Consider the following 24,513-nt stretch of genomic DNA (forward strand, 5'->3'; position numbering starts at 1 on the left):
CTCCCCGTGCTTCTGTGGGTTTTCTCCAGGTACTCCAGCTTCCTCCCACATTCCAAAAACCTGCATGTTAAGTTCATTGAAGATTCTGAATTGTCCATAGGTATGAGTGTCAATGGTTGTTTGTCTATATGTGCCCTGCGAGTGACTGGCAACCGGTCTTGGGTGTACTTTGCCAAATTCAGCTGGGATAATCTCCACCGCACATGGGAACCTTGGCTCTGACCTTCCTGTGTAGAGTTTGCCTGTTCTCCCCAAGCTTGCGTGTTTTAGAAAACGGATGTGCACGTGTCCCTGATGAAGTGTCCGGTAGGTGTAAAGCTGCCAAAGATAGCGCTTTAGATCTGAATTGAGATGAATACAACACACAACAAACAAGCTCCACATGCAGAGCGTACACTGCGGCGTGCATGCACACAACACTTGCACGACAACACACACTTCATGCTTGTCGTCACATTCTCTGGCCGCTTGTCACTCACCCTCCGAGCTTTACTCTGGTATTTAACCGCCTTCTTAGTGTCTGAAACGGCCCTCTCCACATAGTCTACCGAGTGCTCCACATTGTATTCTATGCGGTCTATCATCTCTCCCTAGCAGAGGGTTGGAAGAGCAGAAAAGATGGGAGCAGATGTGTGCAAGTGGAGGAGGCCAGGAAAGGGAAGGAAGAATGGGTGGATGACATGAAAGAGAAGAGTGGGGTAAAGAGAGGGGTGAAAAAGAAGAGTTAGTTTCCTGATTTTGTGAGTGCCTCTCACCCGCCTGCTGGTTTTTTTGAACTTCTTGCATTTGGGGATGGTGTCCTTTGCTTGCTTCACGTAGTCCTGTGCCTCCCACACAACGCGCTCGATGTTGTTCACCAGCTCGCCCTACACAACAAAAGCAGCAGCAGTCAGTGCCAGTGGTGGGAGGGAACCAAGTACAAATACTTTTCTATTGTACATACAGACCTCAAATTCAGACATTTGTTTCTGAATACGTTATACATACATGCTTGAAGATAACTCCCGGAAACATGCAAAGACAGAGAACTCTCTAGTACTCAATTGTGGGGATATAGCATAAAGCATTTTTTCACAAGTTCGGTTTGCCTGATTTTTTGGGTGTGGCTAAAACGGTGCCTAGTGATACACTTGGGAGTCCGGCATGAGTCATCCCTGCACCACTATACAAGAACTTGAGTGCTTTCATTTGTATCAGCGGTTCTCCATTGCAATTGCGACCTACAGTTAGCTAGCTAGCCATGCCTAAACCCCAAGCATGCTTCTTCCCTTCAGATAGTCCGCTGGTGTGGTTGCTTTAGAGGGCCTCATTGTTGTCTGTGAATGGGTGCATGTCACACAGAGAAAGGCAGAATAGAAATGAGGGGGGAATTTTTTATTTTTTTTTCCTGAATACGACTTGACAGCCAGCTTGTGGCCCAGGCCTTCGGGGTGGCTTGATAGCATTAGAGCACTACGTTGTCTGCTGTGAGTGCATGCATGTCATACGGAAAAGGAGGAATAAAAAAAAAAAAAAAAAAAGATTATTATTTTTTTTAATTTCTGCTTTACAGCCAGCGTGTGGTCCAGGGCTTTCGGCTGGGGTGACTGCTCTGATGCGCCTCATTGTCTCTTTGTAAGTGCACGCATCACACAGAGAGAAGGTGGAAGCACAAGGGGGTAAAAATGTCAGAGATAACAGCCAGCGTGTGGAGATGGGCTTTGTGCTGTCGTTGCTACTTTAGAGCGCCCCCACAACGACGATGGGATATACTGTATTTTCGTGGCTCTAACGTGTAGGTATGTGTAGGAATAAGAAAGATATTAGATGAAGTAGTATTCATTTTTGAAAGTTGTAGTAGTGGTATTTGATTGACAGTCAGTAGTTGAGTGGGGTATGCTTTCAGCTTATTCAGCAGACATGCCCGCAGCGTTTGAGAGTGGAGAGAATATCTTGATTTCCCCCGATTTTCAAGCCTCATTTCAATATAACTATATTCTCTGTGGTATGTTGTGGTACAGGGACTTTAAGTAGATTTTTATTCACTCAAGTATTTGAGATCTTTTACTTGTATTCACTGCATTTGAACACAGTTATCTGTACTTTCTACACCTTACTTTGTGAAATGATGGCCACAGTTTGACCATGGAGCTATTTTCTTTTTATTCCCACGAGGGGAAAAAATTATTCAAAATGTGAACGACTGAACCAGCATCATAGATCAAAGTGTTTCCGACAGAGGTTCCCCTGTATTTTGCGTATTAACTTTGTATTACGTGTTATCACACAACATTCTTACGAGGGTTTATCTAGTCATACACTCACAATACAGACACAGTACAATGCTTCATTCATATCTGAATGCAAATGCCCATTAATATTCCAGGCAAAAGCCTGAATGAACAAGTGATTGCATTCACAACAATGACTCCAAGTGTATAAAAGAAAAATAAATAGATTACCTTTGTGCGTTAGCTGGCTGCTGTGATCTCTAGTGCTTAGTGCCATTGATGTGGAGACAAAGTGCGGAAAAATGAGGGACAGAAACATGGAACGTTAACAGAAAAGAACGGGGGGGGGGGGGGGGGGGCAAGCTCAGACAAGTAAAATTAACACACAATCATGTGGCACCTCATGACAGAAAGGTTAGTTCATTCAATTATTATTGACGATTAAAGCATTCATCTGCACAGAAGAAAACATTTCCAGCTAACAAACAATCGTTGATACAATAGCTTGAAAGCTACCTAAAGCAACTGAAAATAAGAGTAAGGGATAAACTTTTTCTATCTATCAACATACTCCATAGTAAGGGATTCAAATGACTTTTGTTCGCATCATTTAAAGTAGAATGTAAGAGAGTGAAGCACTAGGCTAAACCAATATGCGCTGGGACGACCCGCTGGTCAGACAACTGAATATTGTGAAACCTCAAGGCAGAATTCAAAGACCACATTTGTGTCCCAAGGGCATTTGTCTGTGTACTGACACAAAATGACGTACGACAGATAGGACAGAAGCATTAGCACCTGGCTCTCCACCAACATGGCCATGTCCATGAACATGTCGTGAAGCTCTCGGATGCTGTTTTCCAGCTTGATGATCTCATTGTGCCGCGTCTCGATCTCGTTCATTGCTTGCTGGGTGATGTTGTCCATGATGATCTTACAAAAAAAAAAAAAGAGAAGAGAGAAATGGAAGTTTTTGTTTATTAGTAGGCTCTGTTTTCATTGCAGTTAGGTAGATTATTAGTCGGATTAAGCAGCAAATAAAAAGATTATGGAACCAATTCCATTTGGTGTGAATGGGATTTTGGGGGAATTTTATTCCACCTTTTGTCATGTTTTCTCATTGATCTTAAATCACCAGTTTTTAGTCCTGTCTTTCATGTAACCATGTCTGTTTTTATTTCGGGGCAGGCACGTTGCACAGACATTTTTGGGGGCAGGTGCTCAAGCCCAAAAAAGCTACCCATCGGCAAAACTCTTCATACAATTAAGAATGTATTTATTTCTGTGAACACAATCAACACAGTCACAAATGAGGTGATGGGAAGCTACAGTGGATATAAAAGAATCTACACACCCCTGTTCAAATGCCAGGTTTTTGTGATGTAAAATAATTAGACCACAAGAATGCACACCCTCTTATACTGTAACTGGGGATGTCGCTGTGTTAAGAATGAAGTGTGCACGTTCAAACATCTTAAATGGGAGTCAGCACACACCTGCCATTTAAAGTAATTCTGATTAACCCCAAATATGTTTAAGATGTTTTCATAGTGTTTTGCTGACATTTTTGTTGTGATATCTTACAATACAAGTCATGGTCTGCAATTACCTTCTGCAGCATCAGTGGGAACTCAATGTGCACTTTTCTTTCAAAAGCATCAAAAGAACCAGGAACATAGTGAAGACTTTCATCATCAAAGAGAAAATATGGTAGTGACATTACCAAGAACTGGACATCAAGATAGAAGCCTTACCTTATCTAAGTCAGGCTACAAAACACACAATCTCCCGGATGTGTGTAGTTCAAAATGTATTATCTACTGATGCAACCAAGGTTCAACTTTTTGGGCATAATTCCAAAAGGTATGTTTGGTGCAAAGTTTCCACCAAAGTTTGCACTGCAGACACAACACTGCTCATCACCAAAAGAACACCATGCCTACAGTGAAACATGGAGACTGATGGCAGCATCATGCTTATGGGCTGGTTTTTCTTCTGGAAATGGGGCCTTAATCAAGGTGGATTGAATAGCAGCATATGTACACTTCTTCCAATGACTCAAATAAATGCCTGTTCGATATTAAAACACCTCGGATGGAATTGATGACAGAGAGGGTAATCTTTTTTTTTTTTTTTTTTTTTTTAAATATTGATTAATGAAGAAAAAAGGGCTGCAGAAAAAAGGGCACTTTTTTGTCTCGGGCTAAAGGACAGGTGCTTGAGCACCACTTACTGGCTATGTGTGCACGTGGCCGTAGTAATTGTTTAGTAGTAGTAATTTTCTCTCGTTCCAGAAGTTTTACTTCCTGTCCGTGTCTCCTCATTACGGTGATTGTCTCCACCTGTGTCCCATTACCCTGTGAATAAATGCCATGCATTTGTATCTTGTGCTTCCTGAGTTTGTTTTTGCTGAGAACCTTTCCAGGATAAAATAATACTTCTACATTTTCCTTAATTTCCAGGATTTTCCAGGCATTTTATCATAATTTTCCTTGATTTCCAAGATTTCAATTGTTCTTTTCCCTCCACCACATTTTCAATAATTTTCAGGATTTGTTTTGGCATTTTCTTCATTGTCTTAATGTTTCGATATTTTTCAATTTACATCCCATTTTCCTTGATTTCCAGGATTTTTTTTTCACATTATCCATAATTTCCAGGATTTTGGGGTGGGAGAAACCGTTCCCAAATGTTCCTTAATTTCCATGATTTGCTTCAGCATTTTTTAACCTATTTTCCTTCACGTCTCAGTAACAATGTGTAAATTTTAACAACCAAAATTAGCCATAAGCATGAGGTGGCTAGTTATGAAGGTGAACAATTTGGCCTGGGCAGAGGTCAACGCTCTACTGAGTGCCATTGAAGTTGGGCAAGTTACATGACTTACCCCTGATGTAAAGATAGCTGGATTGTCACTTTCCAGCATGCTTTCCAGCTCCTCGTTTGTCGTATTTTTTCCAGCTAGGAAGCACAAAAACACACAGTGGAAGAGTGCAACTAAGAAAGAGACAATTAAGAACAAACCCAGCAAGTATGTTATTTCAATCAAAGCCGTCCTGAAATCCCATTTGGAATTCACGTTTCTGACTGATTAATGACCATTTCTTCACAACATTCAGTTTAATTAAAAGGAAAGGTGTGAGTCGCTCTATTTGCTCTCTAGCCATCTGACTCGACCGCTTTTTAATTGGCATTCCTCCTCTGGAAGGCGACGGATGTGATTTAAAAATAATTGGTGTCAGAATTCAGGGCAGACATCATCTGCTAGAGCCGTGCAAAAGAACAACTTCCCGTATTTTAGCGCAACTTTCTGCTGATCGCGAGGCGTCTGTGTCAGGGTTTGGTCTGCTATCTCCAGCGTGTTGCTTCATTGTAATTGTGCAGCAGTACCTCTCAAGTCCAATGCCCCTAAAGTCTGACAATTTGCCATTGACCAATGTTTTAGGGAGAAATGCACCTCTAAAATTGGACAACAGCATTTAAGAGGATTAACACCGCCAAAAGGATGTTTTTTTTCTTTTTTTCTAGGCTGAATGAGGGATTTTAAGAGAAGAGGGTTACACAGGAATTTACATGAAGTAACCAGACACATTCAAAGTAGTAATGCCTAGATCAGACTACAGGATTTTAGCCCCGATATTGGTCCGATGACCTATCGCGGCCGATTTCCCGGATCGACAAAACCCCTTGTAGTGTGACATAATCAGAGGTGGGTAGAGTAGCCAAATATTGTACTCAAGTAAGAGTACTGTTAATTTAGAATAATATGACTCGAGTAAAAAGTAGTCATCCAAATATTTACTTGAGTAAGAGTAAGAAAGTACTAAATGAAAAACTACTCAAAAAAAGAATAATTTCTGAGTAACTTCTGATTTTTAAAATTATTATTATTATTTTTTTTAAATCAGAGCATGAACATCACATAAAAAAATAATAAATGGGAGTCGACACACACCTGCCACCACTTAAAATTTTAACTGCCCAAAAACCAACAACACATGCATTGGGCTCTACAGAAACATTATTTGCTTTATTCACTTAAATGACTTCATGAAGAAGCTGTTTGCTGACCAGACTTAGTGATTGTGTGTGTGCGTGTGCTAATTCTGCCACATCCACTGCCAAAACAACAGCAAAAACATCTGCAACTTACTTGCAAGGTGTTTTCTCAAGTTAGAAGTGGGCTGAAATATCCAAGTTTGGGCAGACACAATTTAAGAGCTGCATGACAAAGCTGTTGTTTTTTGGTCTGTAAACACACTTGCGCAGCTGTCCCCCTTGTGCTCTATGCGGAAGTCGAAGGCGCACACGCATGAATGGATAAATAAAAGTAGCGAACGGCATGTTGATCATTGTAATGGGGTAAAAGTATCGATCCTTCTTCGCATAAATACTCAAGTAAAAAGTACAGTGCATTTAAAGTACTCTGACAAGTACAGTTTATCGAAAATGTTACTTGAGTAAATGTAACGGAGTAATTGTAGCGCGTTACTATGCACCTCTGGCTGCTAGCGCACAACGTTACATGAAATGTCACTGGTTTGATGTTGTATTTTTTTATAGATATATATATATAAATTAACTCCAAGCAAATAATGTATATGCAAATGGGAAAATATAAGAGCTTTCTGACAGGGCTAGTGATGGCATGTTGGAACGTGTTATAACTTACAACTTCCATGACGAATAACGTTCTGGTTAGCATACAGTTGTTGCACCCGTGTTTGAGACTTAACATTTTGTCGACTTCTTTGACTTCGCGCAACTGACCTTGTTCCTCGCTGCCAATCCCTTGGTCCTGCTGTAATTAATATTTTAAGACTAGCAGCTATCAGACTAATTGAAGCTAGCGGGGCAAACCACTATTCGCCTCTACGACCACCTCATTTTTTTTCTCCCGGAGCTGCACACGTTGGCCTGTCATTATGGCTTTATGGTCTGGCGACGGCAACCTACGGCCAAGTCGAAAGTCCTCTGTAAATCGGCCGATTGGAAGACGAGATGCTGAAAACGTGGTTCGTGGAATTCAAGCTTTAAAAATGCAAAGTCGTAAATGCAATGCAAAGTAGTAAAATCGACTCATTGACTAGTCGACTAATCGTTTCAACCCCTAATACAATTAACGTTATTATTATTATTTTCCTTAAATGGTCAGGTTTGTGGAATCATTTTACAATTCCAGTATGCGTAAGTACACTGGAGTCCTCAAACGCATCATCAGCTCGTCGACATTAACTGACTTTGCATGTTATAAAGCATGCTGCTGCAGTACTGTAGTTGCACCCCATACACCAGTTGCCCTCCACAGACATGTCCTCCTTTTGAAGTACAGATACCTCTTAGCTCAGCTACATTCAGGTCTTCTCCTGGGCACTATTGCGAGAAAGCAAGTCACAGCCAGTCAGTATCATCCCCCTCTTTAGCCACCCCTACCCACACCTTAAACTCTCCATGAGGCCAAAAGAATTCAAAATAGGGAGTAGAAAGGATCTAGAAACTTCCCCATACAGACACCTCACAAAGTATTAACAGATAAGTAGAAAAAAATAAATAATAGTAATGTGCTTCAAGTAATATGTCAAACAGATTTTAGACCAAGGTTATTTCAGTAAATGAAAACAAACAAAATAACTAAAACTAAAATTGAAAACACATTTTCGTAAACGAAATAAAAAAAATAAAATAAAAAACATGAACTAACTAAAGAGACATTTTACGTTTGCAAATCCAACTAAAACCAAGTATAATTATAGCCAAAATGGATATTTTATTTTGGATAAATACATAGATACAGAACGGATACAGAAGGAAGGTCGAACAGTCCTTTGGGAACTGTAGTTCACTCGTGTGTTGCCTAGAAGTGAGCAGGGCAGCGCCGTGCTATTGACGGCTCGCCAGACCAAGTGCAATTTTTTTTGCGAAGCTAACTTTTACGTCCAAGCTGTTTTTGTTGCCACGTTTGCTGACGGAAATGGCTAAGACGGCTATCAACTAGCTAGCGCCATCGCAGAATTATTCGTCTTTTGTAGAAAACTCAGAGAAACGGACAACTGCTGAGAGTCTCATAATGCAACTGTTTCCCACCACGAAATACAGATGTGAAAGCAGACAAGCAAGCAGTTTGTCTCGCTGACACTGTAGGTGATTGAACTACTGCAACTGACATTTTCACAGCACTACTTCAGCAACAGCAGGAAAACTTGAAAAGCTTTGTTACAATAATTATGGACTCAAGAAGAACAAGAAAAAAAAACAGACTGGATGCCACTGGAGATATAAGCGGTAAAAACAAGCTTACTCTCTCTCTGTCATTTTAACAGTCACAAATCTGAAAGTCCACTTGAGAAGTTTGCAGTTTAGCAACAAAGGATGAAAAACATGCAAATAAGAACTTGTTAAGCACTAACACATTTTTAAAAAGGCCATACTACAGCATGTGTCACATGAATGGTTTTACAGTATGTTGCGATGCATCTAATCTATCCCGAGAAGCAATATTATGCACTGCACTTATTGCACTTCAAATTCTGTGGACTGTTATACAATACCTGTAGTTGATTTGTGGATTTGGTTGTTATTCTGTTAGTAAGCTAGTACATTTTATTAAATTGTATTTTTTGTTGAGTTGTTATTGTAAGTAATAAAAACAAACAAACTTGCTCTTAAAACAAATTAAAACTCTCTGAATTTGAAAAAGAAAAGTCAAAACGAAATAAAAACTAACTACAGTGGAACCTCAATATCGAGATCGGCTAAAACTGACCGTCAGGACTGAACAATGTGCCCATAAATAGTTTCCATTTGTCACTTAAACTGCCGCTGACAAAGTCTTTTAGTTCAAGAATATGCCGATGTTGTTTATTGACGCTGTGGTGCAATGCGGGCAGAGAATGGGACTCACGTATTTCCGGATCACAGATATACAATATGACTAGATCCAATTCCAAAAGACGTGCCTCCCATGCCAACGTGGTGGCCATGTTGAATGTGAGGCATCGACGCAGGAGCCATGGTGATGAAAGAGTTATATCTATTGTTTATTGTGAATAGAGCGCTGTGCAGAAAGAGAGCGGCATGGGTGCAGTGTTAACTCTGAGAAATACAAAACACAAGTCTCTGGAGTGTGGAACATGCTATTTCTGCTACAGTATTATTATAATTTTTTTGTCAAGCTGTCCGCCTTTGGCACCGGATTTGGAACTAGGAAGCACACTAATTCCTTGCAGCTCATGAAAGCAACTTTGATGAGTACTGTACATCAACAATGACACCATGACCAAACACACCGGTGTGGTAAATTTGGATATAATGCGAAAAAAGAAAAACTGAAATATCACACAGCCAGAAGTATTCAGACCCTTTGCTGTGACACTCATATATTTAACTCGAGTGCTGTCCATTTCTTCTGATCATCCTTAAAATGGTTCTACACCATCATTGGAGTCCAGCTGTGTTTGATTATACTGATTGGACTTGATTAGGAAAGCCGCACCCCTGTCTGTACAAGACCTTACAGCTCACAGTGCATGTCAGAGCAAATGAGAATCATGAGGTCAAAGGAACTCCCTGAAGAGCTCAGAAACAGAATTGTGGCAAGGCACAGATCTGGCCATGGTTACAAAAAAAATTCTGCTGCACTTTACGTTCCTAAGAGCACAATGGCCTCAATAATCCTTAAATGGAAGACGTTTGGGACGACCGGAACCCTTCCTAGAGCTAGCCGTCTGGCCAAACTGAGCAATTGAGGGAGAAGAGCCTTCAGGTCCTGAGAGACTGTAATTGCCAGGAACTTGAAGGTTTTGACGGTTGACACAGGGCATTTGGAAAGTGTGAGGGGCAGCTGTGGCAAAGGATGCCTCCTGAAGTCCACGATCCTCTCTTATGCCTTGAGCGTGTTCAGCTCCAGCTTGTGTTGGCCGCGCCACAGCTCCAGTCGCTCCACTTCTTGTCAATACGCAGACTCGTCACCGTCTTTGAAGAGGCCGATGACTGTGGTGTCCTCTGTCTGCAAACTTCAGGAGTTTGACAGCTGGTTGCGTTGAGGTGCAGTCATTCATGTAGAGAGAGAAGAACAGCGTAGAGAGGACACATCCTTGGGGTGTCCCAGTGCTGTTGGTATGTGTAGATGAGGTCATGTCCCCCAGCTTCACCTGCTGTGTCGTGCCAATTTTGCACATCTCTGTAATGACCTTATTACTGTACTCATTGTAGCTTCTTCACTCTGCGTTGTTTTCACTTCTGGTGATGAGTATTACCACACTACTGGACACTTTAAATTGTTTGAGGACTCTCCACATCATTTGCGCAATTGTCGTTGGATCAGTATTACTGCATTACTGGAAATCTTACATTACTTAATGACTCTCTGTACTTATGTGTTTATGTCCTCAATGAATGTTTTTTTTTTAGTGGTTTGTTTGCTGTAGTGGCTGCAACTACAGGAGACAAATTTCTTGTGTATTTTTAATATACTTGGCCAATAAATATGATTCTGATTATGAAGTCGGGTCACTCGTATTTCAAGGCATCACTGAATTCCTGAGCACTTGTTCTCACTCTCCCGCTGTCAAGAAGTGGGAGACTATCATATAACATTACTTCGACGAAACAAAAAGACTATCGCTTGCAAAGTTCTCCAAATAAGTGGCAATGCAAGCTTTCTATCTGTCACTCCCTGTAAAACAGACACGAAACATAAGAGGATTAAACACTTTATATTTAAACACCAAAATGTCCAAACAAAACATCTAATTTCAATTAACAAAAGTCCATTTAATGTGAAATGCGTTGGACGGGCTAAAATAAATTACCATTAACGTTATTGAACAGTGGAACCCCGATATACAAACGCCTCAATGTTCGAACTATTCCATTTACGAACCACAGACCAAACAAAAATATTGCCCAGTGGTCGAATCATGTCGCAGTGTGCAAACGATTTCATTCATCCCTTTTGTGGCGGCACGTGCAGCCACTTTGTCCCGGTCGAAGCAGCCATTGTGGGGAGGCGGATTGCTGTCAGCCGCTCTAGGATCGTGGTTGGTTGCTACTTTGCTTAGTATGTTATTTTCACGTTTTGCGTGGCAAGAGGGAGGGACTCGTTGTGGACTTAAAGCTGTTGGTCGTTTGTATAAACGAAAAACAGCTAGCGAGTCATTTCAGAGAAAGGTGAGACACGTACATGCCGACTTGTCAAGAAAAGAAGAAGCTGCAAGCTTCATTTTTTAGTCATCATAATTGTAGCAACATGTTTGTTAAAGTTAAGCGGTTTTGTGATTTCAGACTGAGTGTGAATGCACCAGAGTGACTCGTGGCACTGTTTGGGTGTGTGTCGGCAGGGCAGCTGCATATGAATGAGGACAGTTCCGCGCGTTGTTGTTAACTTGGTTAATAAAGAGACCTTTGATCTTTGTCATGTTTGATATACAGTACTGAATAGCTTTAGATTGTGTTCAAAATTTACACACTTTTAATACAACAATTACTTTTGTTGAGGCTGGAACAAATTATTCAAGTTTACATGATTTCTTATGGGAAGATTATGTTCAGTACACAAACTTTTCAAATTACTAACCCGTTCAAGAACCAGTTAAATTCGTAAATTGAGATTGCACTGAAATTATAAACTTTCAAATAGCTGCTACTTTAACCCATAAGGAAGCAGCAATATATACAAACAGAGCATACTACAGTACTCTTAGTCATATATTCTCTCTACTCTGTGGGAACGACGACTATTAATTGGAGCTCAGTTGGGAATCTTCTCTACCAAGCTCTTAATCACACAGTATCTCATCCAACAGACCTCAGTGCTGCCCAGCATGTTGCGGCATTAACCTAGTAATACACTGAAGGACTGCAACTCTAAATTTGGGCTTGACTGTCTCCTGTAAAAACCCATAAAAAAATAATTGCTTGAAAAAAACAACAACACGATATTAGCGGGGTGCCTACTATGAATTGCGATATAGCGGGGAAACAGGATTACTGCTTCAATCTGAAGGAAGCGGGTTTCGGATTCTCATTCAAATGCTTAAATCTTTCGACAGTGTTTGTCAATTCCCGTCTCCCCTGATGTTTCCGTGTCTAATCCCTTCCCTGACGACAGGAGAGCTCCGCGAAGGTCCCCTATGGCTCAACAAGCTGACAAATCAAATTAAATGGATCCACTGCTGCTCGAGGGGGAAAGAGAATCAGATCAGTCTGTGCCTTAGTCCACTGTATAGTCATTCCGTCGACCACCTGTGTGCGATTTTGACAACATGCCATATTCACAGAACACCAGGTGGCGCTCCCACTTTCGAACCTGGATGCAACACATTGGCAGATGGCACTAAAATAATGTTCACCTCTCTTATGTGTGTAGGGTGCGGGTGTTTTTGAATTATAGTATTTCAGACAGTGTTATAGCTTGAAAGTGGTTCTGGCTCTTCGGCCAGCTGAGCTGATCTCTGCCCATGAGAAACTTCGGGTCGGGGTGATTATTATATAAATCAGCCACATTATTACGTAACAGTTGAAAAAGGCTTCATGATGGCAACTGTTCGATCCTGGAACGGATTAAGATTGAGTGTTTGGTTGTTTTTACATTTTAATATTAGCTGTGGTTAACTTATTTTTTCCTCATTCAAATTTTACTTATAACACTTCCTGCACAGTTACTTTGTTTTCCAAAGTTCTGCTAGCCTATGCTAGCAAACAATGCAATATGTCCTTGACTGGCTAGCAAAACTAGCATCAATGTCACGGTAATTATAAACCTTTAAAGGGGAACTGAAGCCAAAAATCTTTTTTCAAGAATACGTTGTATGTGCCCCCACTAGTCTAAAGACGGTATTCGGATTAATATTGCATTTGTGTAATAATAATTAAAACAGATTAATTCATCAATTTTCATCCAACTCAGGGAGTCATCATGTTGGGCAATATCCCCCTCTGCTGTTGACCGAAATTAACATAAAAACTACATCCACCCTTAGTAATGCTAGTTATCGCAGCATACAGGTTTGATCAGGTGATGTTCTGCATATACAGTAGCTGACGCAACACACGAGGGCAGTTGTGACGTTAATTTCCGTCGGCAGCACAGGGGAATATTGCCCAACATAGCGGCACCCTGAGATGGATTCCCCAAATCAGAATACCGTGTTTAGCCGAGTGGGGGCACATGCAACCAGTATTGGTTGCATGTGTGGTAGTTGATTACTTCGGAAATGTAGTTGTTTACAATTACAAGTTACCCTGTTGAAAATCCAATAGTAGTGTAACTATTTCAATTACTTTCTGGAAGTAATATGTTTTACTTTGAATGAATGCATCAACAGGACCCTAGGAAGTTTCCTCTAAAAAGTGAATTAAAACCATAGATAACATCTTGGAATTAACCACATATTTGTTCTTTACACAAATAATAAACTGATAACATAATGAAAGCTAAAAACATAATAAAAAGTGTTTGCTGTGTGTGTGGATATATATATATATCCACACACACACGGCCAACATGGCGCTCCCCGAGATGGATTTCACAAACACAATATTAATCAGAATACCGTGTTTCGATTGGTGAGGCCACATACCATGTATTCTTGCAAAAAAATGTTAATAAATAATTGGCTTTAGTTCCCCTTCAAACAGCTTATATTTGAACACAAGCAGTAACAACACATGCAGAAAGAGCATTGACCAATACTCATAGGCCTATATTCTTTATCCTCTGCGAAAAACAGCTAATATTACTGGAGCTTAGTTACAACAGTCTTCCTCTGTATTTCATCATCAAATACACTGTAGGTGTCATATATCTGTTTGCATTGTAATGCCCCCTGAAACACAATGCACACACACCACAAAGAACACTACAATGCCCATTGAATTATCATGATACACAAATTAATTCTTTACATTCTATTTAATTATGTTATTATTACTGTATGTGTGGTCAATGAACAAATTAAACTTGTAAGTCAAGGCATCACTGTTTCAAAATCTGAAAACCCAGCATCCTAAAATGGATGTCGTTTGAACTTAAAGGTTTTACTCACTGTATAGTTACATAATACTCACTGTACAGTAAAGAGGACACATCGAGCTATAGCACGGGGGAGTGATGTGACAAAGCTCGGGCATTCGAAGTCGATAATGACAAATTAGAGTGACAGCAGCATCGCTTACTGTTCTGTAGTTCTATACTCACTGATCTCCAGCTGCCTCTGAATACGGCCCTTGCAGCGCTCCCTGTAGTCTGACTGAGTGGTGTTGTATTCGGACATCACCTCCACAAACTTGCGGGACAATGTGGAGTGCTGGGAAGACACAAAACAAGGATTTATTATTGATGTTTTATTGTTTTGAATTCCATATTATAAAGTCCTATATACACTACTACACTCCATTAGCCAATATAACAGTTATAAAATATTAAAACACATTAAAAAATTGAATTCATATCACACCGTTCTGTTCAATACTGTAGCTACATTTTGTTTCCTTTTAGAGAAGGAACTATTATACAGTGTACAGTAAACCTTGCATTAATCCATGTTCTTTTTAAATATTTTATTCATCCATCAATTTTCCTCCGCTTAGCCGAGGTTGGGTCGCGGGGGCACCAGTTAAAGCAGGGAAGCCCAGAATTCCCTCTCCCCAGACACTTCGTCCAGCTCTTCTGGGGGGATCCCGAGGCGTTCCCAGGCCAGCCGAGAGACGGAGTCTCTCCAGCGTGTCCTGGGTCGTCCCTGGGGCCTCCTCCTGGAGGGACGTGCCAGAATGCCTCACCGGGGAGGCGTCTGGGAGGCATCCTAACCAGATGCCAGAGCCACCTCATCTGGCTCTTCTAAATGCGGAGGAGCAGCGGCTCGACTCTGAGCTCCTCCTGGATGACCGAGCTTCTCACCTGATCTCTAAGGGAGAGCCCAGACATCCTGTGGAGGAAACACATTCGGGCTGTTTGTATCGGGCTTGTTGTTTCGGTCACATCCCACAGCTCGTGAGCATAGGTGAGGAAAGGAACGTAGATCGACCGGTAATGCGAGAGCTTTGCCTTTCGGCTCAGTTCCTTCTTCCCCACGACAGACCAATACAGAATCCGCATCACTGCAGATGTTGCACCGATCCGCCTGTTGATCTCCTGCTCCATTCTTCCCTTGCTCGTGAACAACACCCCAAGATACTTAAACTCCTCCACTTGGAGCAGGATCTCCACCCTGACCTGGAGAGGGCACTCCACCCTTTTCCGACTGAGGACCATGGCCTCAGATTTGGAGGTACTGATTTTCAATCCAGCCACTTCACACTCGGCTGCGAATTGTTTCAGCGAGAGTTGGAGATCAGGGTTTGACAAAGCCATCAGAACCACATCATTGGAGCTGGTTCGCTGGTCCACTGTTCCACGGCCAGGACGAAAACCCCACTGGTCCTCTTGAATCTGAGATTAGACTTGCTGATGAACCCTCCTCTCCAGAACCCCTGAATAGACCTTACCAGGATGGCTGAGGAGTGTGATCCCCCTGTAGTTGGAACACACCCTTCGGTCCCCCTTCTTAAAAAGGGGACCACCACCCAAGTCTGTCAATCCAGAGGCACTGTCCCCGATCTACACGCGGTGTTGCAGAGGCTTGTCAACCAGGACAGCCCCACAGCATCCAGAGCCTTTAGGAACTCAGGGCGGATCTCATCAACCCCTGGGGCCCTGCCACCGAGGAGCTTTTTAACCACCTCGGTGACCTCAACCCCAGAAATAGAAGGATCCACCTTAGAGTCCCCAGATCTGCTTCCTCATGGGAAGGCATGTCTGTGGAATACAGGAGGTCTTCAAAGTATTTGGCCGACCGACTCACAATGTCCAAAGTTGAGGTCAGCAGTACACTGTACACTGTCCCCACTATACAGTGCACTATACAGTGCACTACTTCAGCCCTCCTGAGATGCCGGATGGTGGAACAGAATTTCCTCGAAGCCGTCTGGAAGTCGTTCTACATGGCCTCACCAAACTCCTCCCATGCCCGAGTTTTAGCCTCATCGACCACCAGGGCTGCGTTCCGCTTGACCAGCCAGTACCCATCAGCTTCCTCCGTCCCACAGGCCAAAAAGGCCTGATACGACTGCTTCTTCAGCTTGACGGCATCCCTTACTGCTGGTGTTCACTAACGGGTTTGGGGATTTCCGCCATGACAGGCACCGACAACCTTACTGCCACAGCTCTGGTCAGCCACCTCAACAACAGAGGCACGGAACATGGTCCACTTGGACTCAGTGTCCCCCGCCTACCCCGGGAGGTGGGCTAAGTGGGTGGGAGTTGAAGCTCCTTCTGACAGGGGACTCTGCCAGACGTTCCCAACAGACCCTCACAATATGTTTGTGTCTCCCAGGTTGGACCGGCATCTTCCCTTGTGATGGGCATGGCAGTTCTTTTGAGTGTACTGAATCATCCAATTAATCCAAACTATTCGTTCAAAGGATTTGTTCACCAAATCGTTCAGTTCTTTTTCACAAAATCATTGTGCTTCCTCATTCAGTTCACGATCCATCCCTGAGGTTCACGTTCCCCCAACACGTTCACCGAAGGACTATGTGTTGTTGTTGTCTCGTATTGTAATCTAGGAAAGGTAGGGAGATTTAAAAAAAACAACAACAAAAAAACAAGCTAAATTCTCACCTACCTATCTCTCTCTCTCAGCAAACTCTCAAACACCCGGCTTCGGTTGTGACTCGTTAACATGTGTGCAGCGAGCTCAGCTACCAAACATCCTTCCGCGTCCCCTTACGCCGTCCGGCGTGACTTTTCTGCATCTCACCTTACTGTTATTGTCATCTGATTAGTGGAAAGCGTCTTTGAGTGTCTTGAAAAGCGCTATATAAGTTGAATGTATATTATTATAATTCTTATTATTATTAATATTATTCTTATGAAATATAAAGCTTTGATAATCACATTAGAGACAGAGGGAATATGTATGTGTACGGATATACATTTATTAATTTACATTTATTTTAAATATGTGTGCTTGTTTTCATGTGCTTGACTGACTCAACATAAGCCGTTAGCCTGAAGAAACGGCTGGTAGTGAAAGCTATCCCCGCAAGGACGTTAGGACTTGTGGTTAAAATCACTCATGAGTACGTTCACTGCACAGTAAGTTGTTCCTTGCGCAAACAAATCAATCATCGTACTAGTACATCGATCCTTATCGGATCGCAAACGATAATTTCAACAAACGAATCACTCTTCAGTTCTTCAGTACACCAGTTCACTGAACGAATCATTCAGTTCACTTAAGTCCCTCCCCCACCTGCATGGCGCTGCCTGATGCTGGCTGCTCATTAGTCATTCGCCGAAGTGAGTGACAACACTGGCGAATCACAAATCACATGGCAGTACGTTTAATGTAGTCCCACCCCTGTCTGCATGCTGGCTGCTCATTGGTCATTCGCCAAAGATTCAGAAGTGAGTGACAGAACGCTTCAGCAGTTCCGCTCCCAGCCAACTCACTCGCTTTTTTTTCTTTTATACTTGTTATTCTAATGTTTTTAAGTATTTTCTCACCTCTACATATAACATTATTTTTATTATTAGTGTTTACATTTTATTGTCTTTATTGTAATTGTCTAAGCTGTTCTCTTGGCGAAGCCACTCTTGGAAATTAGATTTTTAGTACAAACGAGAGTCATAACAGAAAAAAAAGAAAAATAAATAAATAAAATCAGCATTTAATAATACGTCTATTGTAAATAATAAGCAACATTCACACATTTATTTTTAAATATTTTTTTTCATTTTCTTCTTTAACACACTTTTCTTTCACCCTAAGCGAAGGAATCCAAACAATAATTCAAGAAAAACAAAAAGAAAGTAATAATGTTATAATAATATAATAAAATGTCAGCAGTATATTGACTGGGAACATCTACCTGTGTCTTGCGTATCCTCAAATCAGCTGACGATCTGTTCTGACTTTCTTCCTGCTCGATCGTATGCAGAATACCTAGAATACAAAACGACACACATGGAAAACAGACATTAAAAAAATAAATAAAAAACAGACAAATAAGACACACACACACACACATATATATATATATATATATATATATATATATATATATATATATATAATACATGTCTATCAGAATAAACAAAAACTATTTCTATCTATTTTTCAACATTATGACAACTTTTTTTAAAAGTTCACCATCATGTATTACTTTGGCGTCACTTGTAATTTGGTTTATTCTATTAAAAATTGATTAAATGGAATGTTGTTGCTGATGTACTCGTGTGTGTGTGTATATATATAAAACACACACACACACATTACATATATATATATATATATGCGTGTGTGTGTGTGTATATATATGTATGCGGTACAGAAAATGGATGGATGGATATATATATATGTGTGTGTGTGTATATATATATATATATATATATATATAGCCACACACACACACAGACATATATTCTGTTGTTGTGATATGGACCTTTTGTGTGTCCTTAATAAATTGAATTTGAGTACTTATGATCATGTATATCTCACACAGCAAAAATAATAATAATAATAATTAACCTTACTCTTTAATTTGGAGCGCACTTTGTTGGCCAGTTTCTTGATATCTGCCATAAGATCCTCCAGTTCAGCCTTTGTTTCTGAGGAGAATTGACAAACACGACTATAACATTATAGGAACACTTTCACAGTCATGAAACAAATCCAAGCTTCACAACAACTTCATGAAGACAAACAGCATGTTTGGCGTCCGCCTGCTGTCTACTTCCCATTCCTACAATGCAGACATGCGCTGCAAACACTGCACAGATTTTTTGGGGGGAAGTTTAGTTTGTTACTTCCAGTAAGAATGCTGTATCCATCAGTCAAGTTCAAATACACCATGGCTCAATTTTCCAAATGCTAACTGTTCTCATCTGTTTAACCATGAAAGCCAAAATAAGCAGTGGAAAAGCACAGCTGTACAATTGACTACACCGATCTTAATCAAGCCAGTAAAAATATCCATTTTCTGAGCCGCTTCTCCTCACTGGGGTCGCGGGCTTGCTGGAGCCTATCCCAGCTATCACCGGGCAGGAGGCGTGGTACACCCTGAACTGGTTGCCAGCCAATCGCAGGGCACATACAAACAAACAACATTTGCACTCACATTCACACCTCCGGGCAATTTAGAGTCCCCAATTAATGCATGTTTTTGGGATGGGAGGAAACCGGAGTGCCCGGAGAAAACCCACGCAGGCACGGGGAGAACATGCAAACTCCACACAGGTGGGTCCGGGGATTGAACCCCGCTCCTCAGAACTGTGAGGCTGACGCTCTAACCAGTCGGCCATCGTGCCGCTAAAAATAACATAAGTGAGAAATAACGAAACCCCTCATGGAAGGAATTGCCACTGGTGTATACACACAAGGAGAAACAGTTTGCCAAGCTGGAGTGTATAAAAACACACTTCAGATAGTGACGTTGATACCACTAATTTCCTTTCAGATCAGATTCGGGGTAAAAGTCAAACTGGTGTCAGAGATGTGTCAAAAGTATCGACATTTTGATTTGTGAATCGATTATATACAATAAATATCTGGTATTGGAGGTATTGATATCTCAGTATCAATCCGTACATCCCTACTATCAGACCCTCTGTTGAAAATGTCGTTATTTGTCAACGACAGTGAGCACGGCTGGGCCTACTAATTGATCAACCTATTAATATTTCAGTTTGGTATTGATTTTTGATTAGTTGTATTTTGAAGAAACTAAATCAAACTGGAGTGCACTAATTGGCTTCAACCAGCAGAGGCGCTGCTGATTCACTCTCAATGACGTTGCTGTTTATATTTCTTGATCTTATTTCTTGAGATGGTGAATTTTTGTTAGCTGTAATAACAAAAATCCCAAATTCACCATTTCAAAAAAAATTAATTACTTAATGCACCATCAAAGTACTTTCCTAAGAGTATAAAGAATATGTGTAATACATTTCACTTTTTGAATTGAACTTATGAAATGAATGAATTTTTGTACAATATTCCAAGTACCTGAGATGTGCCGATATGTGACAAATAAATCATCATCTTTAAAAACTTTCCATATTGCATAACTGAGATGGAAAACAACAACAAACACATTTGCCATTTAATAGATTATAAATGTAATGCAAAATATATATTTTAAAATCTAATTCATGTTCTGATGTGAAGACTGATTTTGTCTTATGAAAATCTTATAATAGCATACAAACAGCTCAACATGGACTACTATTGTACTACCTCACTTAAACTCCCTCTTCCTCCTTATTGTGGACATTTCGGTGAACAAAACTTCCTCAGTGATTTAATTCTACCTGCAGCCCCCTTTTTGGGGTGCAGCTTTCAGTTTAATTGTGGACCAAGGAATAATAGCAAGCGACACATACTGTTGAATGTGAGTTATAAATCCAGTGGCCAGCACAAAATCATGAATCATTCCACAGTAAATTCAGTGACTGCTTGCATGCACTACAGTGGTACAGTATATGAGACCATATTAAAAAAAAATAGAAAACAACAAAACTTCCCGAATTTGTATTTACAGATAAAATTTACAGAGCTGTCAGATTAATCTTAATGTTAACCATAAATAGCACTCAAATTAGACAAAGGTAACTCGTTTATTTTTACAGCGAGGGGGAAATAATGGGTCACACCCACACACACATACTACCCTGGAGCATTTATTGCCGTTTTAAAGAAAGTAATTTATCATCTTGATGTCAAAAAAGAGCGAGGTCTTCATATGTTAATGGGCCACAGGAAACCAGTAAACATTAAAAAGGACCTTTACAAGTTACTCAAGTAAAAGCCACACGCACTTAAAGTCACAGATACTACATTAGAGCGTGAGGATGGCAACCCAAAGGGGACAAAATGAAACCTGCAACTCAAATGTACATGTTATTGTGTTTAATAATGCAAAATCCATTTTATAATAAAAACAAGATATTGGAATTGTATAGCGCCTTTCAAAAGAACCAAGGATGCTGGACAAATAATGGGGTTGGGCTTTGGGATTAACACAAAGTATGTAGCCTAATATAAAATACAATGAAATCAAATTAAAATGACAACGGTAAAACAAATACAAAAAAAAATAAGAAGAAAAATAAGAATAACTAATTTCCCAAGGATGCTTGACAATAATTGATGGGGTGCCAAAAGCATATTGGAGGTTGTGTGTCTTTCAACAACATGTAACTACTAAAGGTTGTTACAAACAGTGGTCACTCGCTGAAAATTTGCTGGGTGTTTTTATTTATTTAAATTGTTATTTTGTTTTGGATGTTTTACATGTTGAACTTTTCCACTCACAGGGGTGTAAAGGTTATGGAAGAGTGTAACCATAGAAACCCCTCATGAGGTCAGCAGACTCACCGTCACAGCCAGAATAGAAAGCAGGCTGGTTTCTGTGTGTTTCACTATGTGTGCGTGTTAAGGAGTCAGATTAGATTCCCCTCTCCCGGTTACCAAACAGAGGAGGCCAAGCTGCTCCATCAAGTGTCCACTGAGCCTTGTTATTGGCCGTCGGAAAAAAAGGAAGAGTGCGCACGTTAATGAATCAGTACAAGTGCGAGGAAAGCAAATTAGAGTGCAAAACTGAGGAATCAATTGAGTTGTAGCTTCTCACCCTCTTTCTCTCTCTCGCTCCCTCCCTCCCTACCTCCCAGACGCGCTCGAACGGAATCTTCAGGTCACGCTTGTTGCCACCATTAATACTGCGTTGCTATGGCAACGCGCACAGCCGGGCCTCTCACCAGCTTCAGATTGTTTCCAAAGTGGCAGAAGAGGGAGGGAGGGAAGGATGGAAGCCGGAGGAGGCGCACAGTGCGAGCACAGGAGACGAAATTAAGTGAATTGCGGGAAAGTTTCCTGCTGTATTATAAACTGATGGAGGAGATGTCGGTCATTCAACAGTATAGCAAAAGGGAAGGCACCCCAACAGTCAGATTCTATACACATATCAAAAATTGGGCAAACACCATTTGGCATCAATTTATACAGCAGTGATGGGGCTTTGGGATAAGCCAAAAAAAAGCCATAAAAAGCAAGGCATGCTTTGAGAACAAGAAGAGAGATGGTGATCAACTTCATATTTTCTTTTCATTTTCACTCCCAGTAGGTGTATAAGCGGTGTGCACCCACTCGATTCACAAAAATTGCTTGAGATGACTTTTGCTGTGATTTGGCTCCATGTAAATAAATTCACAGGTGACATTTTTTGTTCAATAGAAATTTAGAATGTCAAACCTAGACAATTATTGGAGGACCTTTGTACATCTGTGACCTTAAGAATGAACAATTATATGTTAAAGGGGACATTTTATGGAGAACAAAATGCGTGTATACCTAAATTAAACAAGCAAGCAATGAATGGTAGAGAATGCTAGCAAGATTTGAATGTATAGGCTTACTTCACTCCCCAGCTCCGCCCTCTTGCGTCTCTACCCAAAGAAATCCCCCCCAGCTCATTACATTACCATGCATGACAGCTACATCGCTAGCATGGCATGATGGAGTGTCGCCAAACACAAAATGTTTCTGGTTTGATGCTGTATTTTTTGGAATGTACATATGATCAATTACAAATTTGAGAGGTGATCAACTTACCTGATAACAACAGTGATGTGATGTATGCAGCGGTTTTCCAAGCTATGCATGCAACTGTTCTTGTATAAGACACCACAGTTATACTGCATATGTCTACCTTTGATTTGTCTTGAGAGCTGTTGAGGGTTGCTTCTTTTTAACTTTTGTTGCTAAATAAATAATCTGGAAGCTGTGGGGTGTCCCTGCAAGGCTACGTGTGCGGCGGTGCGTGTGAGCAAATGATTGACAACTCTTCGGTCAAATCTTCAGTCTCTACAGTCTCTGATTGACTATTTATGTTGACCCCATTAAAATGAAATTGCAGGCATATAATGAAACCAGTGAAGGATGATCTTTCAAAAGATCATTTAAACAATATTTTACTATTCAGACAGTTTTAACATAGTTTTCAAATTATTTTTTTTTTTAACTGCAAACTCAAACTTTAATGTTTTGTTATCTGATTATTACTATTCCCCCACTATTATATAATAGTGACGCTAATGTACATAAACTGCCACCCCCCCAGTACAGGTGGATCACACTCCTCAGCCTCCCTGGTATGGTCTGTTCAGGGGTGCTGGAGAGGAGGCTCCGTCGGGAAGTCGAATCTCAGATTCAGGAGGAGCAGTGTGGTTTTCGTCCTTGCCGTGGAACAGTGGACCAGCTCTACACCCTCGGTAGGGTCCTCGAGGGTGGATGGGAGTTCGCCCAACCAGTCTAAATGTGTTTTGTGGACTTGAAGAAGGCGTTCCACCATGTCCCTCGGGGAGTCCTGTGGGGGTTATGGGGTACCGAACCCCCTGATACAGGCTGTTCGGTCCCTGCATGACCGGAGTCAGAGTTTGGTCCGTGTTGCTGGCAGTGAGTCGGATTCGTTTCCAGTGAGGGCTGGACTCCGCCAAGGCTCCCTTTTGTCACCAATTCTGTTGATAACTTATATGGACAGAATTTCTAGGTGCGGCCGAGGCATAGAGTGGGTCCGGTTTTGGGGCCTCAGTATTGCATCCATCCATCCATTTTCTGAGCCGCTTCTCCTCACTAGGGTCGCGGGCGTGCTGGAGCCTATCCCAGCTGTCATCGGGCAGGAGGCGGGGTACACCCTCAACTGGTTGCCAGCCAATCGCAGGGCATCAGCATTGCATCTCTGTTGTTTTTGCAGATGATGTGGTTCTGTTGGCTTCATGAAGCCGTGATCTCCAACTCTCACTGGAGCAGTTCGCAGCCGAGTGTGAAGCGGCTGGGATGAGAAACAGCCCCTCCAAATCTGAGACCATGGTCCTCAGTCGGAAAAGGGTGGAGTGCCCTCTCCAGGTTGGGGAGGAGATCATCCCCCAAGTGGAGGAGTTCAAGTATCTTGGGGTCTTGTACACGAGTGAGGGAAGAATGGAACGGAAGCTCGACAGGCGGGTCGGTGCAGCGTCTGCAGTGATGTGGACTTTGTATCGGTCCGTTGTGGCGAAGGAGCTAAGCCGAAAAGCGAAGCTCTCACTTTAACAGTCGATCTACGGTCCTACCCTCACCTGTGATTCACAAGCTATGGGTAATGACCAAAAGAACAAGGTCCCGGGCACAAGCAGCCAAAATGAGTTTCCTCTGCAGGGTGTCCGGGCTCTCCCTTTGAGATAGGGTGAGAAGCTCAGTCATCAGGGAGGGGCTCAGAGTAGAGCCGTTGC

General features: G+C 41.4%; 1 protein-coding gene across 7 annotated transcripts in view; it reads right to left on the reverse strand.

Moving 5' to 3' along the window:
* Positions 1-24,513, reverse strand: part of stx1a (syntaxin 1A (brain)) — an 80,426-nt gene that overhangs the window by 11,241 nt on the left and 44,672 nt on the right. For 2 of the 7 annotated variants that reach the window (XR_009789780.1, XR_009789779.1), the window contains exons 4-9: positions 18,784-18,858; positions 18,120-18,193; positions 14,407-14,515; positions 5,098-5,171; positions 3,009-3,143; positions 480-866 (exon numbers count right to left, since the gene is read on the reverse strand). Coding sequence is in view for 3 of the 7 variants with exons in the window: in XM_061782520.1 (XP_061638504.1) it covers positions 480-590; positions 3,009-3,143; positions 5,098-5,171; positions 14,407-14,515; positions 18,120-18,193; positions 18,784-18,858 (578 nt within the window). In the remaining 4 variants the exon portion in view is untranslated. Of the gene's footprint in view, positions 1-479; positions 867-2,441; positions 3,144-5,097; positions 5,172-14,406; positions 14,516-18,119; positions 18,194-18,783; positions 18,859-24,513 lie in introns of those variants that run through there. The other 5 variants (XM_061782520.1, XM_061782519.1, XR_009789782.1 and 2 more) reach the window with 4 other exon arrangements.

The sequence above is a fragment of the Phyllopteryx taeniolatus genome, chromosome 8 (assembly GCF_024500385.1).
Source record: "Phyllopteryx taeniolatus isolate TA_2022b chromosome 8, UOR_Ptae_1.2, whole genome shotgun sequence".
Classification (NCBI taxonomy): domain Eukaryota; kingdom Metazoa; phylum Chordata; class Actinopteri; order Syngnathiformes; family Syngnathidae; genus Phyllopteryx; species Phyllopteryx taeniolatus.